The 20,142-nt window shown below is 34.8% G+C and overlaps 3 protein-coding genes and 1 non-coding gene across 6 annotated transcripts; 3 read left to right on the top strand and 1 right to left on the bottom strand.

Annotated features, from left to right (window-relative positions):
• The first annotated feature begins 822 nt into the window (after positions 1-822).
• LOC125219661 (LRR receptor-like serine/threonine-protein kinase EFR) lies at positions 823-8,113 on the top strand. Of its 3 annotated transcripts, none has more exons than XM_048121704.1 (5): positions 823-1,536; positions 1,623-1,774; positions 4,948-5,019; positions 5,571-7,580; positions 7,670-8,113. In XM_048121704.1, the coding sequence occupies exons 1-5, from the start codon at positions 854-856 to the stop codon at positions 8,035-8,037; spliced, it is 3,285 nt and encodes a 1,094-aa protein (XP_047977661.1). In that variant the 5' UTR covers positions 823-853; the 3' UTR covers positions 8,038-8,113. The 3 variants fall into 3 exon arrangements, with proteins under 3 accessions (XP_047977661.1, XP_047977660.1, XP_047977662.1); XM_048121703.1 differs by having other exon boundaries at positions 823-1,556; positions 1,631-1,774; XM_048121705.1 differs by having other exon boundaries at positions 1,417-1,556.
• A 632-nt stretch (positions 8,114-8,745) lies between these two features.
• On the top strand, positions 8,746-8,827 carry TRNAS-GCU. The gene has a single exon. It is a non-coding gene; the product is annotated as a tRNA-Ser (tRNA).
• Positions 8,828-9,833: 1,006 nt separating this feature from the next.
• Positions 9,834-16,954, top strand: LOC125219662 (probable LRR receptor-like serine/threonine-protein kinase At3g47570). The gene is made up of 6 exons (XM_048121706.1): positions 9,834-10,271; positions 10,410-10,553; positions 10,646-10,717; positions 11,136-11,207; positions 14,343-16,340; positions 16,439-16,954. Exons 1-6 carry the CDS (start codon positions 9,854-9,856, stop codon positions 16,792-16,794), a joined length of 3,060 nt encoding a protein of 1,019 aa, XP_047977663.1. The 5' UTR covers positions 9,834-9,853; the 3' UTR covers positions 16,795-16,954.
• Positions 16,955-17,369: 415 nt separating this feature from the next.
• Positions 17,370-18,929, bottom strand: LOC125219670 (probable glucan endo-1,3-beta-glucosidase BG3). Its single transcript, XM_048121716.1, has 2 exons — positions 18,797-18,929; positions 17,370-18,586 (listed from the first exon to the last, which is right to left on the bottom strand). The coding sequence occupies exons 1-2, from the start codon at positions 18,873-18,875 to the stop codon at positions 17,562-17,564; spliced, it is 1,104 nt and encodes a 367-aa protein (XP_047977673.1). The 5' UTR covers positions 18,876-18,929; the 3' UTR covers positions 17,370-17,561.
• Positions 18,930-20,142: the final 1,213 nt, after the last annotated feature.

The raw sequence follows: 20,142 nt of genomic DNA, 5'->3' as shown, positions 1-20,142 counted from the left end.
ATAAATAATGAAGTGAAAAAAGAAAAAAAAAGTTTCTATAGATAAAAATGAATTATTTCTATGAAATGGAAAAAAAACTGAAATTCAGTCTATTTCCATCGGGTGGGGAAGTAATATAATTGCATATTTAAAGTTGGTAGACTGTAGTTCAACTCTTCAGATACCATATTAGTAGTACTAGGCAATCTGCAGATCAAAACATAGTTAGGCCAAAAAATGAAAGAGTAAATGAGATGCAATATTCACCGTTGTACATTTCGACTTCAATCACATTTGAATGTATTATATTATCCATATTTTACATGAATCTAACTTGTGATTAATTACATTGTACTGACTCTGAATTTTAAGTTGGATTGCTCGTGACCCTTCTAGACATTTCTTGGAAATTTACTTGGAATGCTAATTCTTTTGAGAGTATTATATATAGTCAATCTGAGAATTACTGAATTGACTCATTTCATTTTTACAAAAAAATTATCCAATTTGTTTAACAACCACTCACTTCAAAGTTGAACAAGAAAATCTTGGTTTGTTATGCTTTTAACTTATTAATTTGGACGAAGTGAAGCCAAGCCCCACATTGAAAAGGACGATCACATGATTTTTATTGACTTAATTGATCAATTACTAGATAAAAACTCATATATTCGCAATGCTGTGACGCTTCTATAGATGTGTTACCATCACTCCTATATTATTCTGGAGCCCAAAGAATGTGTGGATGGCTTTTCTTTGTTTACTTTACTCTTGAGAAGACAAAATACCTCATCAACTTTATATATTACCCTTTATCGATTTCCAAACAATCCTCATCATCAACAAAACCAAATTGCAATTTATTAACAACTATATGGAGTCCAATTTCTTAGTAGTATTTCCTTTTCCACTCATGCTTTTAACTATTTTAACCATCTTCTTCTCTCTCACCTCATCTCAACCAATCGATTCAAACAGTGATCAAGATGCTCTACTAGCTTTCAAAAAATCCATCACAAATGGTGCCTTGAGCAACAAATGGCTCACCAACACCTCCATCTGCGACTGGGCCGGCGTCTCGTGCGGTAGCAAACACCGCAGGGTCACATCACTCAGCCTCACCGGCTTCGGACTCGAGGGAAACCTCACTCCACATCTCGGAAACCTAACATTTCTCCAGTCCCTGGACATCAGCTCCAACAGTTTGACTGGCGTCTTACCAACTGAGCTGTCCAAACTGCAGCGTTTGCAGGAAATAAATGCGGCTTCCAACAACCTGAGTGGAGAGATTCCAAAGGGTATCTTCACAAACATGTCAGCGTTGGTGGAGATTGATCTGAGCAATAATAAGCTGTCGGGCGGGCTCCCAAGTGATATGTGTAGTAATACTCCCAAACTCAAGAGATTGTTTCTCAGAGAGAATCAAATTTATGGGAATATTCCGATGAGTATAGACATGTGTATAGAGATGGAGGAGCTGAGCTTGTCGACCAACCGCTTCAATGGAAACATACCAATTGGAATTGGCAATTTGAGCATGCTTACGCTTTTATCTATGTATGATAATGATCTCCAAGGTACTTACTAATCTGATGTATAATTTTACATTGATTTAACATCTTGATTGAGCTTATTTTTCAAAGTTTTGTAGGAAATATTCCGTCTTCTATCTTCAACATTTCATCGTTGGAATCGATGTACCTCTTCAGCAATCGTCTGTCTGGAAACATCCCCTCCAAGTTGAACAATTTACCCAACCTCAGTGAGTTGTATCTTTACGAAAACAACTTAGAAGGTACGTTCAACAACTGCGAACCACCTACTTTGTCAATTTTTGAACAAGTAGTCAATTTTATATTTAAAATGAAAGTCTTATTTGATAATTCCACATGTTATTGGTTTAAGTTAACTTTATGGAGTAACAATTACTAGCACAGTAATTAATTAGACATTGTCGTTATCCTATGATAAATTGACATGTGGCATACCAAAGGAGATTGGATCTCTCTCATCAAAGGAGAATGGAGATTTGATAATCCAATTAATAAATTCTAATTATAGAAATCACTTTTACAATATTTTACTTTTAATATGTTTAATATATACTCCTTCAATCCCATAATAAATGTTATACATTTTTTTAGTTTGTCCAACAAAATATGTCACATTTTATTTTTTGAAAAAAAGTTCTTTTTCACATTAATACAAATATAGGGTATTTTTTCTCTCCACTCAACATACAAAATAACATCTCTTAAAATCTCGTGTCATTATCCAAGTGTGCCATATGTTATGAGACGTAGGGAGTACTTTATTCGTCCAATTTAGTTGAGTCTTATTTTTGTTGGGATTTATTCGCTTTTATTTACTATTGAAGCTGCCCTACAAGTGTATGAGACTAATGCAACAATGACAAGTAAAAATACTTTATCGCACAAAGACTAATGTGTCAACTCAACTACTGCGAATCAATCTCAACTACTGTCTAAAAACCAAAAAGAATTCTTTCTTGGTTTAAAACTAATACTTCAATGAAATTATATTAAAAACAAGTAAAACTGCAAATAAATGAAAAACAATTAAATATGATGCGGAAAGTATGGAATGAACGTTGAATTATAGGATCTAATGTATAATTAACAAAAAGCTACTCCCTCCGTCCCACAAAAAATGTCACATTTATTGGACGACACGAGATTTTAGGAAGTTTTATTTTATGTGTTAAGTGGAGAGAGAATATATAATATTTATATTAATGTGAGAGAGAATTTTTTTCATAAATGGAAATATGACATCTTTAGTGACACAAACTAAAAAGGAAAGCTAGATATTTTTTATTGGACGGAGAAAATATTATCTAACTGATTTCCTTGTTTTGAGTAATCTCTAGAGTTGCTAAGTATGTCACTTATAAACCCCCGCCTGAGGTGAGAAGGGTCTTTTCTTATGATTGAAATGTAGGCTATTTGATTAGGTGATTTAATATGACTAAAGTGACTAAAATTTCCAGCATGCATAAAATTCTAGAAATTACACATACCATATTTATCTAACTTCAACCATTTTCACTACAAATCCAAGTGATTACTAGCATTTGACTAGTTTCTTCGATTTATTATCCACTTTCTTTCTACTCCCCATCTATGAACGTTTGTGTATATTTTAATTGGTGCGAATTTTAAGAAATATGGAGAAAGAGTGAAAAAAATTAGTGGAACGTGAGTTTCACATTTATATACTCCATTAGTTTTATAAAAGAATTGTGAGTATATGAGTTAGTAGAAAGTGAGCTCTATTACCAAAATAAAAAATAAAAAAATAAAAGCAAAGTGGACAATATTTCGTGGACGGACCGAAATGCCAAAAATTGACAACATTTCACGAACGGATGTAGTATCTTTTATTTATTTATTTTTTCTTTTACTTTCATCATTTGTTCTTCATACAACCACATCTAAATGATATCTTCATTCAACTATAGTCTCCCAACTCTAATTTTTTCATACTTTTCTAGGGGTAGAGTCTAGCATTCCCAACCTAATTGATTAATTTGTCAAATAAAAATACTTAAAAGTTAAAGCTCAAAATTGGCTAAAGATAAGATTTACAATGATGGTCTAAAGTTCTCTGCTATATCTAAAGTCGCTATATAGACTTAAGAATATCAGGAGTATGTTCTAGAAACATATATCACCATTAATGATACAACACACACGAAAGATGATTAAGACTCAATTTCTAATTAGGTAATAACATGAATCAAGATAAACAAACATATCGTTACTTATGCACCTATTACTCAAACTCTTGATAGCTCAAAAAATGAATGACTTTTTTTTTATAATTAACAACTAGTCTTACCCATGAATTTCACATTCAATAAGTTAATTTTCAATCTGCCACCCACCCAAATCAATAAAAATTCTCAAGAGTACCCACAAAAATACCAACAAAACAAAAACAAAAGCAAATAGCAAACAAACTAAAACAATCAAATACCAAAAACATAAATAAATAAATAAATAATACTCCCTCCGTCCCAGTTTTATAGTCACATTTTGCCATAAAAGTCCGTCCTACATTTATAGTCACATTTAGAATTTTCCATATTTATTCACTAAAATTACACCCAAATGCCATTATCAACACAACACTCATTTCATTACATTTTCTCTCCATCTCTCTCACTTTACCAATTATACATTAATACCCGTGTCATTCACAATCTTGTTTATTTTCTTGGACAGAGGGAGTACGAGACTACATTCTAAAACCATGCAAAATCCTAGTATATATCAGGGATGTTTATCTTAGTTGAGTCGTATTCTTTTATGCAATGTTTATCTTAATTGATTCATTTTCCTTTATGACAAAAAATAACACATTTAATCGCTCATACTCCCTCCGTCCCGCTACAAGTGAGACGCTCCAAATCGGACGTTGTTTTGCAAAAATGATAATAAATAGTTAGAGTATAAATATATAAGTAAAATAAGTAAGATAATACTGTATATACGACTCTCTTCTATATTATTTTCTCTCATAATTTACTTTCTTTCCACTTTAACTATTTATTATCATCTTTGCTAAACAACGGCAAAAAAGAAACGTCTCACTTGTAGTGGGATAGAGGGAATACTTTTTTTTTTCTAGTATGACACCTTTTCTTATCTCTCCCTTATTTTATTCTTATTTATTCCAATTAAAACAATTTCTTAATATGTGTGCTAAAAAAAATACCCCAATCAAGTTGGGACCGAAGGTGTATCACCTAAAATGTTTGTGATAACTATTGTAATTCCCATCACCAAATTCTATTTAAAACTTAAGTTTGTAATGTACTATATATATCACTCCATGCATTATGTTCCCATTTAGTATCGAACCTCAAAAATATGTTTCAAATTAGTAACAGTTTCGACTGTATAATTAGTTTTCGTATGTAACGTTGTCGATTTCATAAAATAGGTCACATACCAAAGCAAATTGGGAACCTCACTTCCCTACTAAACCTGGATCTTGCTTACAATAAGTTGGCAGGTACGTTTAAAAACATTTCATTCCATTCATATATATATATATACAATGCCTATATTTCTTGTGCTTCAATCATTCTTATATTTTATGGCTAAAACTTTCAGTAATAATCCAAAATGGTGTCATCTTTATGTAGTTGAGAAGAAAATACATTTCTTGTGCTTCAATCATTCTTATATTTTATGGCTAAAACTTTCAGTAATAATCCAAAATGGTGTCATTTTTATGTAGTTGAGAAGAAAATCTTGTTTTCTCCTATTTGTTTTAGGGTTGATCTTATTTTCCATATTTTTAAAAAATTCATATAACCCGTATTTTCTCTTTAAAAAATCCCCAAACCTTTAAAAAATTCGATTGATGTCCCGTTTGACATATTTATAATTTATGCGATGAAATGTGTTAGTTTGCTGGTATTTTAGGTGGATCCATGTAAGACTCTGTTACAGGTAATTGATGATTGAAAATATGAGAAAGCATGAGTTGAGAACATTCTTTTATAAAATCGAATGACTATCTGCACACTATATATTGTATTGAATGTCCATTTACGGTAGGTGAATTGCCGGGAGAGCTTGGTAATCTAGCAAAACTCGAGTCTCTATTTGCATCGTTCAACGATTTCTTATCTGGTTCCATCCCATCTTCCATATTCAACTTATCAAACTTGAAGACACTCCATCTTCAACAGAATCAATTTTCCGGCACTCTTCCTCGGAACATGGGGCTCTCGCTTGTCAGTCTCGAGGAGCTCTGCTTATTTTTCAATAGACTCACCGGACAAATTCCAACCTCTATCACGAATGCTTCTCAGCTTACTGTCCTAGAACTAAATTTAAACTCATTCACTGGCCCCATTCCTGACTTTGGTAATCTAAGGCAGCTTCAAACCCTTCGCCTTTGGGAAAATAATCTGACCGGGGCAGAATCGCCAAATCAAGAAATAGGGTTTCTGTCTGGTTTAACAAACTGCCGCAATTTGATGCACTTGGAAATATCAAACAATTCATTGATGAATGGGGTTCTCCCAGCTTCGGTTGGGAATCTTTCTACTTCTCTTGTCACTTTTGCAGCATCTAATTGCAGCATTAGAGGCCTCATTCCTTCTCAAATTGGAAATTTAAGCAGTTTGCAAACCTTAGATTTATCTAGGAATCAACTCACAGGATTGATCCCAACAACAATGGGAAAACTGGTGCAACTTGGGAAGTTGTATCTTTATGATAACCAGCTGCAAGGATATATCCCTCATAATATTTGCCAAATCAATAGTTTGCTAGAGTTACTCTTGAATGGTAATATGTTCACAGGTTCAATACCTGAATGTTTGGGAGATATCAAGTCCCTTCAAAGAGTCTCTATTGCCTCAAACAAGCTGAATTCTACACTTCCTTTCAACTTTTTAAGTCTTCAAAACCTCATAGCTCTCCACTTGTCCTCAAACTACTTGACTGGTCTAATTCCTGATCAAATCTCAAGTTTGAGGGCTATCAACACCCTAGACTTGTCTTATAACCTGTTTTTAGGAAACATTCCAAACACAACTGCTGATTTGGAATCTCTTGAGTTCCTGTATTTGTCAAATAATATGTTGAATGGATCCATCCCTGAATCTTTGGGGGAGGTGAGAGGCTTGAGGGAACTAGATCTATCCAGTAATAATCTCTCTGGTTTGATACCTGTCTCCTTAGAGAATCTCGATCTCAAATCGTTTAACGTCTCTCACAACAAATTGGAAGGACAGATTCCTGACAAGGGTTGCTTCGCCAACTTCACCGCTGAATCTTTTTCTCAAAACCCTGAACTATGCGGCGCTGCCAGATTTCAAGTGCCACCTTGTCCGAGAAAGCATGGAAGATCAAGATCGGAACAAATTGCTCTGATAATGAAATATGCTTTGCCTCCCTTGGTCGGAGCTTTGATTTTCGTACTGATCGTGGTCTTCCTGATAAAGAGACGCCAGCAGAAAAAGGCGGCGCCAGCTTCTGCTGACGCCTCATCAGTTGGAGTCCCATGGAAGATCGTCTCGGAGAGAGAACTCACACATGGGACGAGTTCCTTTAGTGAGATAAACCTACTCGGGAAAGGGAGCTATGGTTCAGTGTTCAAAGCAATGCTTGCGGATGACACAACTGTCGCAGTGAAAGTGTTCAACTTGGAATCAGAAGGAGCGCTGAAGAGCTTCGACACAGAGAGTCGCATACTGAGCACTATTCGCCACAGGAACTTGATCAAGATACTTGGTTGCTGCAGCAATGCGCAGTTCAAGGCCTTGATTCTAGATTACATGCCTAATGGGTGTCTGGACAAATGGCTGCATTCGGATGGGCATGTTTTGGATCTGATGCAGAGGCTGAATATAGCCATAGACGTCGCGCTGGCCATGGAATATCTTCATCACAATCACACGTTCACCGTCGTGCATTGTGATTTAAAGCCGAACAATGTGTTGCTTGACGAAGATATGACTGCTCATGTTGGGGATTTTGGCATTTCTAAGCTTTTTGAGGATAGGGAAGCTGTGGTTAATACTATGACCATGGCAACTATTGGTTATGCAGCACCAGGTAATCTTTATTTCAATATAATACTAGTTTCTATATATCTTGTTGTGAGTAATGAAAAAATTGATAAACATGTGTAATGTTACAAACAGAATATGGATCAGAAGGAAAAGTATCCACGAGCGGGGATGTATACAGCTATGGGATACTATTGTTGGAGATTTTTACGAGTACGAAGCCAACAGATGATATGTTCAGCGTGGAAATGGGCCTGAAGGAGTGGGTGAACAATGCATTACAAGAAAATGGAATAAGTGAAGTTGTGGCGCCTGGTTTGCTATCAAGAGAAGATCGGCATTTCTCTGCAAAGGAGCAATGTGTTGTGTCTATTTTTGATTTGGCGATGAAATGTTTGGCCTTCTCGGCCGAGGAAAGGATCAACATGATGCAAGTTGCAGCTGCACTGCAGAAGTTCAAAGCTATAGTAGAAGCAGCCACGAAGAGGCGAACGAGTTCTTGAATATGTACCATCGTTATGAACTTTTTTTCCTCATGATGACTCAAACGCTCAGCAAAAAGTTACAACTTGATTTCCACTCCCAAATTGCAAAGGAAGAAGCTTAATTTATCAAAAATTTAACCACACCTTTAATCATATAGTGAATTGTGGTTTCACGTGTACTAAGTTGATCACCTTGTGCACAAGGCTTGTCTAGTGAAGAGAGTCAGTAAATATCTCTATAAGCACCATTATATGTGGACTACTAACAATGCCCCACTGATTTCCTTCCATTTCTCTTTTTAAAGTTGAGGTGCCTCTAAAACTACTTAAATCTTGTTGGTTCTCACTTATATTCATAACATAAGAAATTTTTTAAATGTATTAAATAAATCGAACATAATCTAGATTTAGTAGATCTATGCATTTTAGAAAAATGACTAAAAACAAGTAAAACATAAGCAGAGCCTCACAAAAATACCGGCGAGATTGAAGAAAAAGAATATATATGAACTTATTGTGGTTCAACTATTTAATCAAATATAGTTGGGCGAAACAAGAATGTCCAGAAATACATACCCTTCATTGTTCAGACATTCCAACAAATCACCTGGGCCTCGTTTGGAGAGCTACTTTAATTTTCATAGCTAATTGCTGTGTTAACCTTTATAGCCTACTTTATTGAAATTAGCAGATTTAATTTAATATAAGAAACTGGAAAATAATTGAGTCGCTTTGGCCGAGTGGTTAAGGCGTGTGCCTGCTAAGTACATGGGGTTTCCCCGCGAGAGTTCGAATCTCTCAGGCGACGAATTTTTTATACTTAAATTTTCTTTTTAAATATTAAGAAATAATTATTGAGTTAGACAATAATAGGTACACTAGTAGTAGTAGTAGTATAGTATTTTATTTAAACAACGTTTACCCAAACCCTTCTTCTTACTACTATAAATTATGACAGTAGATAATTTGATGGAAAAACTAAATAATAATAAATGTGCTTTGTCTAAAATACTGGAAAAAACATTTATCCAAATCAAAGCTTACGTTAAATTATGACAGTGATTATTTGATGATTAAATGATGTGTCACTTAATTTAGCCAATAAGGCCAAAATTTAGTGGTAAAATTGATGCATCCAAAGATTTTTTTTTTTCGAGAAAATTTCAATTTAGATTTCACATTTTCTGCGAATTCATGTTTAGTAAAAATCGTTGAATTCAAATTTTATTTTATAAAGCCAGGTTTAGACGTATGGTATCATATAATTATTTACTAAAGTAGCACTATTAAGACTACACATACATTTAGTGGAGCCAATCTAAACACAAATCACAAATGGTGCTTTAAGAAAGCAGATGGCTTTTTCTTTTTTTCTTTCATGATTCTTTTTCACACTAACCAACTTTGGAAACAAATTAATCATCCTTATCTCCATCTACCCTTTGACCTTTCAAGTGATTCATGAAGATGACCTCTTCTTTTCCTTCTCTCATGCTCTCATCATCTTGATAGTATTAAGAAGAGAAAAAATAAATTGACATTTTTGCGCCTAAAATGACATCAAACGGCCAAAATCACTGAGCACTACTACTTCAAGACAATTTGCAAGTAATGTGTGAATCTACAGGCATTCTGAGATACTACACCTTTCTTGATTAAATGAAAATTATTGATGTATATATTCTGATTAAATAAATGTTAATATATTTTGGAATAGTGACAAAAACAAATGAAGCAACTTTCACATGTGGTTCACAAAGTTGCTTTAGGAAAGTAGAAAGCTATCCTTTTTGGTTTTGAATCTCCACTAACCAACTTTGTACATAAACTATTGATGATCTTGCAAAGATTGAAGCAAAGATCAATGGAGACCACCTCTCCCATTTCTTTCCTTGCTCTCATGCTCTTGACATTAAACCTCCCTGCACTCACCTCCGCCACTGACCAAGATGCGCTCCTCGCCTTCAAGAAAGCCATCACTCTCGACCCGAGCCACGTCCTGAGCAACAAATGGTCCACAAACACCTCCATCTGCAGCTGGACCGGCGTCTCCTGCAGCCAGCTCAACAGGGTCACGGCCCTCAACCTCTCCGGCTACGCCCTCCATGGAACCCTAGCCCCGCACCTCGGAAACTTAACGTTCCTTCAATCTCTTGACCTTAGCTCCAACAACTTCAACGGAAACATACCAACACAGATTGGAAATTTGAGCATGCTTCGGACTTTGTCTGTTTCTTATAACAAGCTGGAAGGTGTCATCTCATCTTAATTACTTCGAATTATCTGTCTCACTCATTACAGACAATAATATTTTTATTAAATACAGAAATGGGACATTTTGGTTGGAATTAATAATTACTCCACTTACTTATTAACTATTAAGAAAGCAGGTGATATTCCGTCTTCCATCTTCAACATTTCTTCTCTGGAATATCTGTCTCTCGGAAACAACAGGCTCACTGGAAATATCCCCATTTTCAAATATTCAACTACCAGGCTTCAAGTTTTGTATCTTCGTTTTAACAATTTGACAGGTAATTTCCACCAACTTGGTGCTATTGAGTATTGAATTTGGAAGTACTATATATATTGTTTTGGTTAACTGTATGTGTTATATTTATTATAGGGGGCATACCGGAAGAAATTGGACACCTCACCTCCTTGGAGCATCTATTACTTAATAACAACAGCTTGACAGGTAGAGTAATCAAATACTGGGTTTGTAGATTTCATTTATTTTTCTTACTAGTCTCTTACCCATTTATACAAATGATGGAGTATAAGAGAATAACTAAATAGTACAGCAATTGTGGTATTGATTTGGTTATTAATTAGATGTGTCAATGATAGAAACCTTGAATAGGGATCATAGTGCAAAAATATCTAGCCACCAACATTTTATTATAACAATAAAAACTCCACTAACTACTTTTTGTATAAATAGACTAATCTGTCCTTGAGGAAAACATAATATAAATAAATTACAAATAAAAAACCCCACGCACCCTACTTTTATTTACTTTGGATTATATGACCATATTATTTTGATATTTATTAATTTGAAATATGTGTATTTATCTAGCGAAAAGAAATGACTTTATCGTTGTGAAATTCAGGTCATATACCAAGGCAAATTGGGAATCTTACTCAGCTAAAAACTTTACAACTTCAATGTAATATGCTATCAGGTATGTCTTTGCACTATAGACTTTTCTTCTTCTTTAATTTTGACAAAGTTCGAAATAAATCCATCTTCTACATAGAAAGCTCTTCCGTTATTTATTACTCGCTCTATCGATAATTAACTTTCTCATTTGGGATCTTCGAGTAATAAGAAATGTGAAAAATTGTGGAGTCATTAAAAGTCTCATTTGGGATTGGTAAGAAAATTTAAGAAATGTGAAAGATCGTGGTCGAAAGTTAATTAGAACTAGTTTTAACCCACGTGTGATGCACGACAGGATATTTTTTCATCATACACAGTTTTTAATTATTAATTGATTATTTAAAATAAGAAATAATATAAGTATATAATATTTAAAAATAAAAAAAATATACTATATAATAACAATTAAATAAATATATGCTCCTCAATTCATTTTATACCTAAAGACATAAAAGTAAACATATTTGAAATGGAATTAAGACAAACATAATTATTTGGACAACGATGAAGAGACTATATCAAGTGTTGACACTTTTAAAAAATATGTTTAAAACAATCCTTCCTATTTCTCTACTAAAAATAATGTAAATCACACTTTTAACTAAATAATAAATCGATAACTCATAATATTAAAAAGATCAAAATTATGACCATAAAAAAAATTCAAATGATAAACTACACAAAAACATTACATTAATTGGTTGAATTAACACTATTATAGTAATGAATAATGATAACTCTTTTGAACGTTGGAACGTTTATCTTTATTTATTGCACTTTTAAACGTGGTTTGTTGGAACATGAAACATATATACTATTTTTATGCTACTTTATAATTCTTAATACTGCAAATTTTCTTTTTGTAAAAATATACTTAATAGTATAATATATATCTTACTCAGCATGCATGATTACCTATAGATAAGATATTAGATTCTTTATATAAAATGACTAATTAAGTGCCAAATCCTAATTTCAACAATAATATTATTAGTAAACAAAAATTTGGTAGTAGACTATTTTATTTTGTTTAAACAACTAATTGTTTGATAAATTCAATTTTGATAGGTTTACTTATCTCATTGCTATATACTTCACATATTATGCACCACTTATTAATTCATCATAAGTAATAAAATATTATTTTTTGTGACGCCACTTAATATAATTATAGCGCTAGTGACAATATAAATATACAGAAATAATAAATTGTGTTAAGAAGAAGATAAATATTATATACATGTTCCGAGTTAAGAATGTTACAATTCTTCCATCTCTAAGAATTGTAAAAAAATTAGGATAAAATTCTCGAACCATATACACGCGTACTCTAACTATTGTAATCAAAGGAAAAAAAACAACAATAAATGAAATGGAAATTACAATGAAAATTATAAAATAAACCGAACTATATGTCTGGTTGAGAAAAAACCTTTTTTGCAAGATAAACCGTAATAAGGTAAGAAGTGACACTCATACCATCCTGTCAAGGAAAATACATTCTAAGGAGATTACATTGGTTTTGTGACGAAATATTGCTAGGTTGTAGATTATCAAGGAAGATGAATTCCATGGTTTCAACAAATAAAATAAGACAATGAAGAAGTGATTATAATCTTGCAAATACTACATATTTATAGTGTAGATGGACAAATAAGAGAGGATGGCCATTACTTTTATGCAATTGATTATAATATTGATTAGTGGTTAATTTTTTGAATTCATCATTTGACCGTCATATTTATGTTGGTTGACTAATAGTGTAATCATCTTTATAATTTAGTATGCTCAGTATCAATATAATAGCATTGTAATTGATTAGCTCGTTCTTTAGCGGTTTCAATTCATTTGAATGTAGCGGTTTTAATATTGGAGTCATTTATAATTAAGCGGTTACTCCATGTTTTATTAGCGGCTACTTAAATATTTAATTTCACACCCTATATTTATAAATATTTAAATCTATACTCAAAATTCATAAATATTCAAAAATCACCCAAAACTCGCCTTTTATATATGTATAGACATAACACTACTAATGATATTAGTACGTGGATTTCACTATTCACTCTAACACTATTTCAACTATTTCCTATATTACTAATTTCACATTAAATATTTGTTATGTCCAAAACTTTGTTGCTAATTTAACTAATCATAAAATGTATGTTACTTAATTAAGCCTTAACTTTAAGATTATTTTTATAATTGATATTTTATTCGGAATTCTAATTTAGTTTAAACTGAAATTTTCAACATCATATACATTCAATCTTTAGATATAAATTTGCATAGTTTCTTGTTGTTCATGATAAAATTGAAACATAAATAATATTTTTAAAATATTCAAGCATGTGACATTAGCTATTTAGTCCTTGAATTTTTTTTTTATTAATAATAGTATTTGAAATTAAAAGATTGTGAATTTCTAAATTAATACCACAAAATTATGATATTTTCATAATAAATAAAATTGATTTGTAAATCAAGGTAAAAAATAAAGAAAAATAGAGAAAATAGAAACACAGAAAAATACTAGAAAATGAGTTTTATAAAGAAGAAAGTATCTCATTTTATTATTTACATACTGTGTATTAATTAATGCAGATAATGATAAACTTTATATTAAAAAAAGTTAGAAAGTTTAAATAATGACAAAATTTTAATCACGTACCAGAACATATTAAGAAATCATATAAGAAGTTATTGACAGAAATGTGGCAGAAATCATATGTTAGCAATATAATGGAATGACAAAAATACCCTTATAGGATTTGAGGGTGTTTAAATCAAAAAAAACCAGACAATATTTTTTTGTTAGGGTTGTTTGATAATATTTTTTTTATTAGGAGTCTGTGATGCAAGAACCCTAAAATAGAGACTAATTATAATTAAATGTGAATCAAAAGAGAGTAAAGTGAAATAAGATATGCAACCCAAAGGACTAAACAAGACATTTAATTGCCACTAAATTAATAGTGCATGGGATTTAAACTCCATCATTCTTCTTGTTCTATGCAAGGTATTATACTGTATCAAATTTCATGACATTTTTTTTCTTTTCCAAACCTATGCATCAACCAAATTAGAATGGCTCCTTTTCTCTTAGTAGTATTTGATTTCTCACTCTGAATTTGTATTAATTATAACTTGAAAGGTGAGTTACCGGCAGAGCTTGGGAATCTCATAAACATGGAGTACATTCAAGTATATCTCAACGATTTCTTAAGTGGTTCCATCCCTCCTTCCATATTCAACATCTCAACCCTCAAGACATTAGATCTTGGCGAGAATAATTTTTCCGGCAGCCTTCCTCCCGACATCGGCCTCACACTTGGCAGTCTCGTAGAGCTGCTCTTAAACTCTAACAAGTTCAGTGGAAAAATTCCAACCTCTATCGCTAATGCTTCGATGCTTACTAAAATCGACTTGACCTCAAACTCATTCACCGGCCCAATCCCCGACTTTGGTAGTCTAAGAAAGTTGCGAATACTTCGCCTTTGGGGAAACAATTTGGCCGGATCTCAATCGCCAGATCAAGAATTAGGGTTTCTCTCTTCATTAACTAACTGTCAGGATTTAGAGAACTTGGAATTATCAGACATGTCATTGAAGAATGCTGTCCTCCCACCTTCCATTGGGAATTTGTCGACTTCTCTTGTTAGTTTTACGATGTGGAACTGCAACATCCGTGGAGCCATTCCTTCTGGTTTTGGAAATTTAAGCAGTTTAAGGATTTTGGATTTATCAATGAATGAACTCCAAGGGTTCATCCCGGCAACGTTGGGGAAGTTGAAGCAACTCGGGAAGCTCTACCTTTATGATAACAAGCTTGGAGGATATATCCCTACTGATGTTTGCAATATGAGTGAATTGATGGAGCTTTTCTTGGGTGGGAATAAGCTAACTGGTCCAATACCTGAATGTTTGGGGGATGTTAAATCTCTGAGAAGAGTTTGGCTTGATTCGAACAAGTTGAATTCCACGCTTCCTTCAAACTTGGTGAATCTTCCGGATCTTTTAGAACTAAGTATGTCTTCAAACAATTTCACTGGTCGGATACCATATGAGATAGGAAGGTTGAAGGCTGTCTACACGTTGGACTTGTCGTCTAACATGTTTTCAGGCTCTATTCCCAGCGAAATCGAAGCTTGTCAATCGCTGAAGGATCTGAATCTATCGAGTAATTTGTTGAATGGAACCATCCCCCCATCAGTGGGGAAGCTCAAGGTGTTGGAGACATTGGATCTTTCTAACAATCATCTTTCTGGTTTAATACCTGACTTGTTGGGGAAGCTTGATCTTGACTTCTTTAATGTGTCGTGTAATCGATTGGAAGGGAGAATTCCTGGTGGTTTTTCCAATATTAGTGCTCAGTCATTTGTGAACAACTCTGGCCTTTGTGGTGTGGAAAGATTTCAAGTGCCATCTTGCAAGGGAAGTCATTCATCGAAGAGTTTTGGTGTAATAATGAAATATGTTGTTCCTCCCTTTGTTGCATTTATGATTGTGGTGGTTGGCATACACATTGTCATAAGAAGATGGAGGGTGCCTCAAGAGAAACCAACTAATACAACCGAGGATCAAAAGGTGGATCTTGGTTGGATCACAGTTTCAGAAAGGGAAATCATTAAGGAGACAAGTTCCTTTAGTGAGTTAAACCTACTCGGACGAGGAGGCATGGGAGCCGTATACAAGATGGCGCTTGGAAATGGGATACAAGTTGCAGTCAAAGTGTTCAACTTGCAACACGAAAGAGCTACCAAGAGCTTTGAGACTGAGAGTCGGATATTGAGCACCATTCGGCATCGGAACTTGGTGAAGATACTTGGTTGTTGTAGTAACCCTGATTTCAAAGCCTTGATTCTTGAATATATGCCGCATGGAAGCTTGGAGAAATGGCTTCATTCGCCCAAGTATTTTCTAGATCTCGTGCAGAGACTGAACATAGCAATAGATGTGGCATCAGCCTTGGAATACCTTCATCACTATCATACATATGCTGTTGTCCACTGTGATATAAAGCCAAACAATGTGTTGCTCGATGCAGATATGACTGCTCGTATTGGTGATTTTGGCATTTCCAAGCTCTTTGACAATGACGAGGTTGCAGTTCATACTTCAAACTGGGCAACAGTTGGTTATGCAGCACCAGGTAATGCATGTAATCCTATTAAATTGTTAAATTTTCCCTTAAAATTAGTGTTGGTAATATTTTATGATGCATCTGAATATGTGAAATTCATTTAATAGAGCTGGGATTAGAAGGAAAGGTATCTACAAGTGGAGATGTATACAGTTATGGGATACTATTACTGGAGATGTTTACTAGCAAGAAGCCAACAGATGATATGTTCAACGACACGATGAACATAAAGGAGTGGGTGGAAAATGCATTACAAGAAAATGCAATAAGGGAAATTGTGGCATCTGGTTTGATATCAATAGAAGATGGACATTCATTCCAATGTGTGACATCTATTTTCGAATTGGCAATCAAATGTTTAGCCTTTTCATGTGAGAAAAGAACTAACATGAAGCATGTAGTAGTTGCTCTTCAGAAGATCAAAGCGGATTTTACAGTAGACGAGACGAAGCATGGCAAGTGACACTTGCATTGTAAAATAATTAATACTAGTTTTTGTAGGTGAATTAATTTGGTTTGTCGAGTATGGTTTGTTTGCTGATTTTCTATGCCTGTTTGCTAGTGTGTTTATTAGGTTGGTGTCATGAATTTGCTATTGTTTTCAATCCAAATAATTGTAAGGATACAGTGTACTTAGAGTGTAGATCAATGAGAACAATTTGATTGGATGTGTCAATAAAAAATACCACATGGTATTTAAATAAAAGCAACTTGCATATATAAAAGAAAAGCTTAAAAAAAGGTAAGAAGCATTTACAACTAATACTCCATGAAAAAAAGTAAGAATTGTTAAAACAAAAGCAACTTCGAACTCACCCTCCACAAAGAAAAAGTACTTCACTAATTCACTTTCCATTTGTTAATTAATTCTTCTCCATATAAGAAAGTCACCTGTGTTAGTCATCTTCTTTCTCTTTTGTATTATAACAAGACTCATTTATACTATCATATTTACTCACATTTTATTTTAAATTCATGATACATAAAATTAGGTAGGAGTCTAGTTCCAACCATTTCCGCTCATCAAAATGGGACACGTAATAGGAAAGACGGAGAGTATTTAGCATTGCTGTTCAAAGTTAAAAAACAAGAGTGGAGCACCAATCTTAATTAGAAATAACATGACACACAAACACAAGAATGGAGCTGTAGAAACACAGGTAGGGGTAAGCTCCTTATAACGCCAAAAAATAAAAGTAAAACAAATAATGGGATGCATGGATGCATGAGCTAGCGGAAACGGAAGGGGAACTTGGGCTGGCCGTTGGGCAAAAAGATACCGAAAGTCCTATCGTAGGAGGGGCCGGGCCTCAGATTCTCATCGAACATGGACACTATGTAGGTCTCTATAGGGCGGGCGGGCCTCATGGGCGTCCCGTTCCTGACCACCCGCATCAAATTGTTGATGTAGATTCTGGCGTTTTGGAGCGTGTTGATGGGGCCGTCAGTTAGAGCATCGATACTACGACCTGGGTGACTTCCGTCTGAACCATGACCACTCGACCCCGAATGACGTCCGTCCGGAGTTTTCTTCTCCTCGCCTATTCCATTGAGGGAGAGCTGCGGCGCCTGGGCGATGATCTTATCCACGGCCGCGATGAACGCGTCGTAGATGACGTAGAAGAGATTGTCGTAGTAGACGCCGCCGAGGACCACGCCGCTGTTGGGCTGCAGGAGCGCGAAGGAGAGGTTTATGTTCCTGCGATCGTTGAGGTAGGCGTAGAAGGGGAAGACGTTGAAATGCAAGGGCGCGTTAGTCTCCGTCACGAACTCCACGATCGGCCTGATGAACCAGTTCACGCTGCACTTGAACCTGGCGGCCTGCGGGGGGCTGTAGCGGGTCAGCAGGTTTATGCTGATGGAAGTGGAGACCTTGATCTGCCCTCCCAGGCCCGCGGCGCGCACGGCGCGGTACACGTTCTGGATGGCCGGGAAGACGAAGGGCCCCAGCTCCGAGGCGGGGTCGATCTCGTTCCCCACGATGATCTGGCGGAAGGTGACGTTGGGGAAGCGGAGGATGTTGCGGCGGACCCACGCGCTCGCGGCCTGGGGGCAGTTGGCCAGGTCGCGGAGGTCGGAGTGCGACACGCCCATCATGAGGCGGATGTTGGTGCCGTTGAGGGCGCGGAGAGTGGGGCCGTGCGGGTCGAACAGGCGCATCCTGCGGATGTTGTTCTGCTGGTATAGGCGCACCGTGGCGGCTGAGCTGGGCAGGTTGTTACCCAGTCTTCCGTAGAAGGTGCCCACCTGCCCAGCTGCATGCATGTGCCAACAAACGGGTCAAAATCGGTCAAAAAGTGACGGAGCTAGATGGGGTCGCATCTCTGGAGTAGGCTAAAGCCCTCCAAATCATTTCTTTTGTTTTATGTATGTACCAAATTTTAATAGTAACCATCAAAGAGGAAAGAAATGTGTAATGGCATCATACTAAGTAGATGTATATGGGAATGAAGTAGATTCATTACCTGTGAGATGAAAGGAGGTGAGTAAGAGGAGACAGAATAGGAGCATTGTAAGTTTGAAGTCATTGTCGGTGGAAGCCATGGAGAATCCAAACAAACAAACACCAATGATTTTCTGTGAGTTGCATTAGTTATGTCCCCGAACCTCGGTTTTATAGAATACTGATTCCACTTTACAAGGGTTAACTGTGCGTCACGTTATAAGGGTAAATAGATGACACTGAATTTTCATCAAATCCGTATTCATCCAGCGTTAAATTAAGGATTTATTTACATTTATCTCACATATTTTTTAAAAAAATTGTACGATGAATCATAAGTAGAAATTTATGTTCTAGAATTTGACAAATTTTCATAATTTTTCTAGAAAAATAATAGAGTCAACTTCAAAAAAAAATCCTCAACTTGGAATTTTTAAGAATAATAAATATATGTAGTCAAAATTTCTAAAAATTCAATGTTTATTTTTGAGAGACATGATTTAAAGTTTACTCAAAATAGTAACTTAATTTAGTAACAATGATTGGGGAGTGAAGTTAACGACTTGGCTGCACAATTTTTAGCTAAGTCATTTTATCGTACTAACGGAAGCATATCTAAATTTTGTGTCAGCATAGAACTCTTTTTTAAGTTTGGCTGTGGATTTATGTAGCTGTAGCTGCGCGCTGAAAATTGTTTGATTTAACATTCTATATAATTTGTACTTTGATAAAGTCACAATCACGCAGAAATTACGACAGTTGTTCTTTCCCAAATTACACCTGAAACAACAATCAATTACTAAAAAACTTAGTGAAAGCTAAATTTTCTAAATTTGAGTTTGAGAATTCGAAATGATAATTTTCTTAGTATCGGACCTGGTGATGGATACTACAATAATACAATAACTTTACGTACAAAAATAAGAAAAGAATTGATTGGTGGAGCCTATGCTCCTTTTTTAAAAGGAAAAAGATTAGTAGTACTACTATATATTATATGATCGTGCATCATGTGTTTCTGTATTAATTGTTAACCAGAAGAACATTGATGAGTATAGCAGTCTTTGCTTTTCACTAAAGTTGCATTCCACTCACTAATTTGTAATATCACTTATTTGATGATGGTTAACTTTATTAACGTAGCATCATATCCATATTTCACCATACTATATGGAGTATCTAATTAGAAGGACAGTCATGATTTCAGAAAAGTTGATAAAAAAACATTATAATACATCAATCATTGTTGATCACATTTGGATTTTTTGTGTAGTCTATGTACTGTTATCAATTTAATCCGACAATTTTACTTTATACAGATGCTAAAGTTGTGGACTATTCTTCATTTCTTCTTCAAATTTGCTTTTT

This window comes from Salvia hispanica, chromosome 4, assembly GCF_023119035.1.
Source record: "Salvia hispanica cultivar TCC Black 2014 chromosome 4, UniMelb_Shisp_WGS_1.0, whole genome shotgun sequence".
In the NCBI taxonomy this organism is placed as follows: Eukaryota; Viridiplantae; Streptophyta; class Magnoliopsida; order Lamiales; family Lamiaceae; genus Salvia; species Salvia hispanica.
Note: the sequence above shows the minus strand (reverse complement) of the source record. Positions and strands in the feature narration are given on the sequence as shown.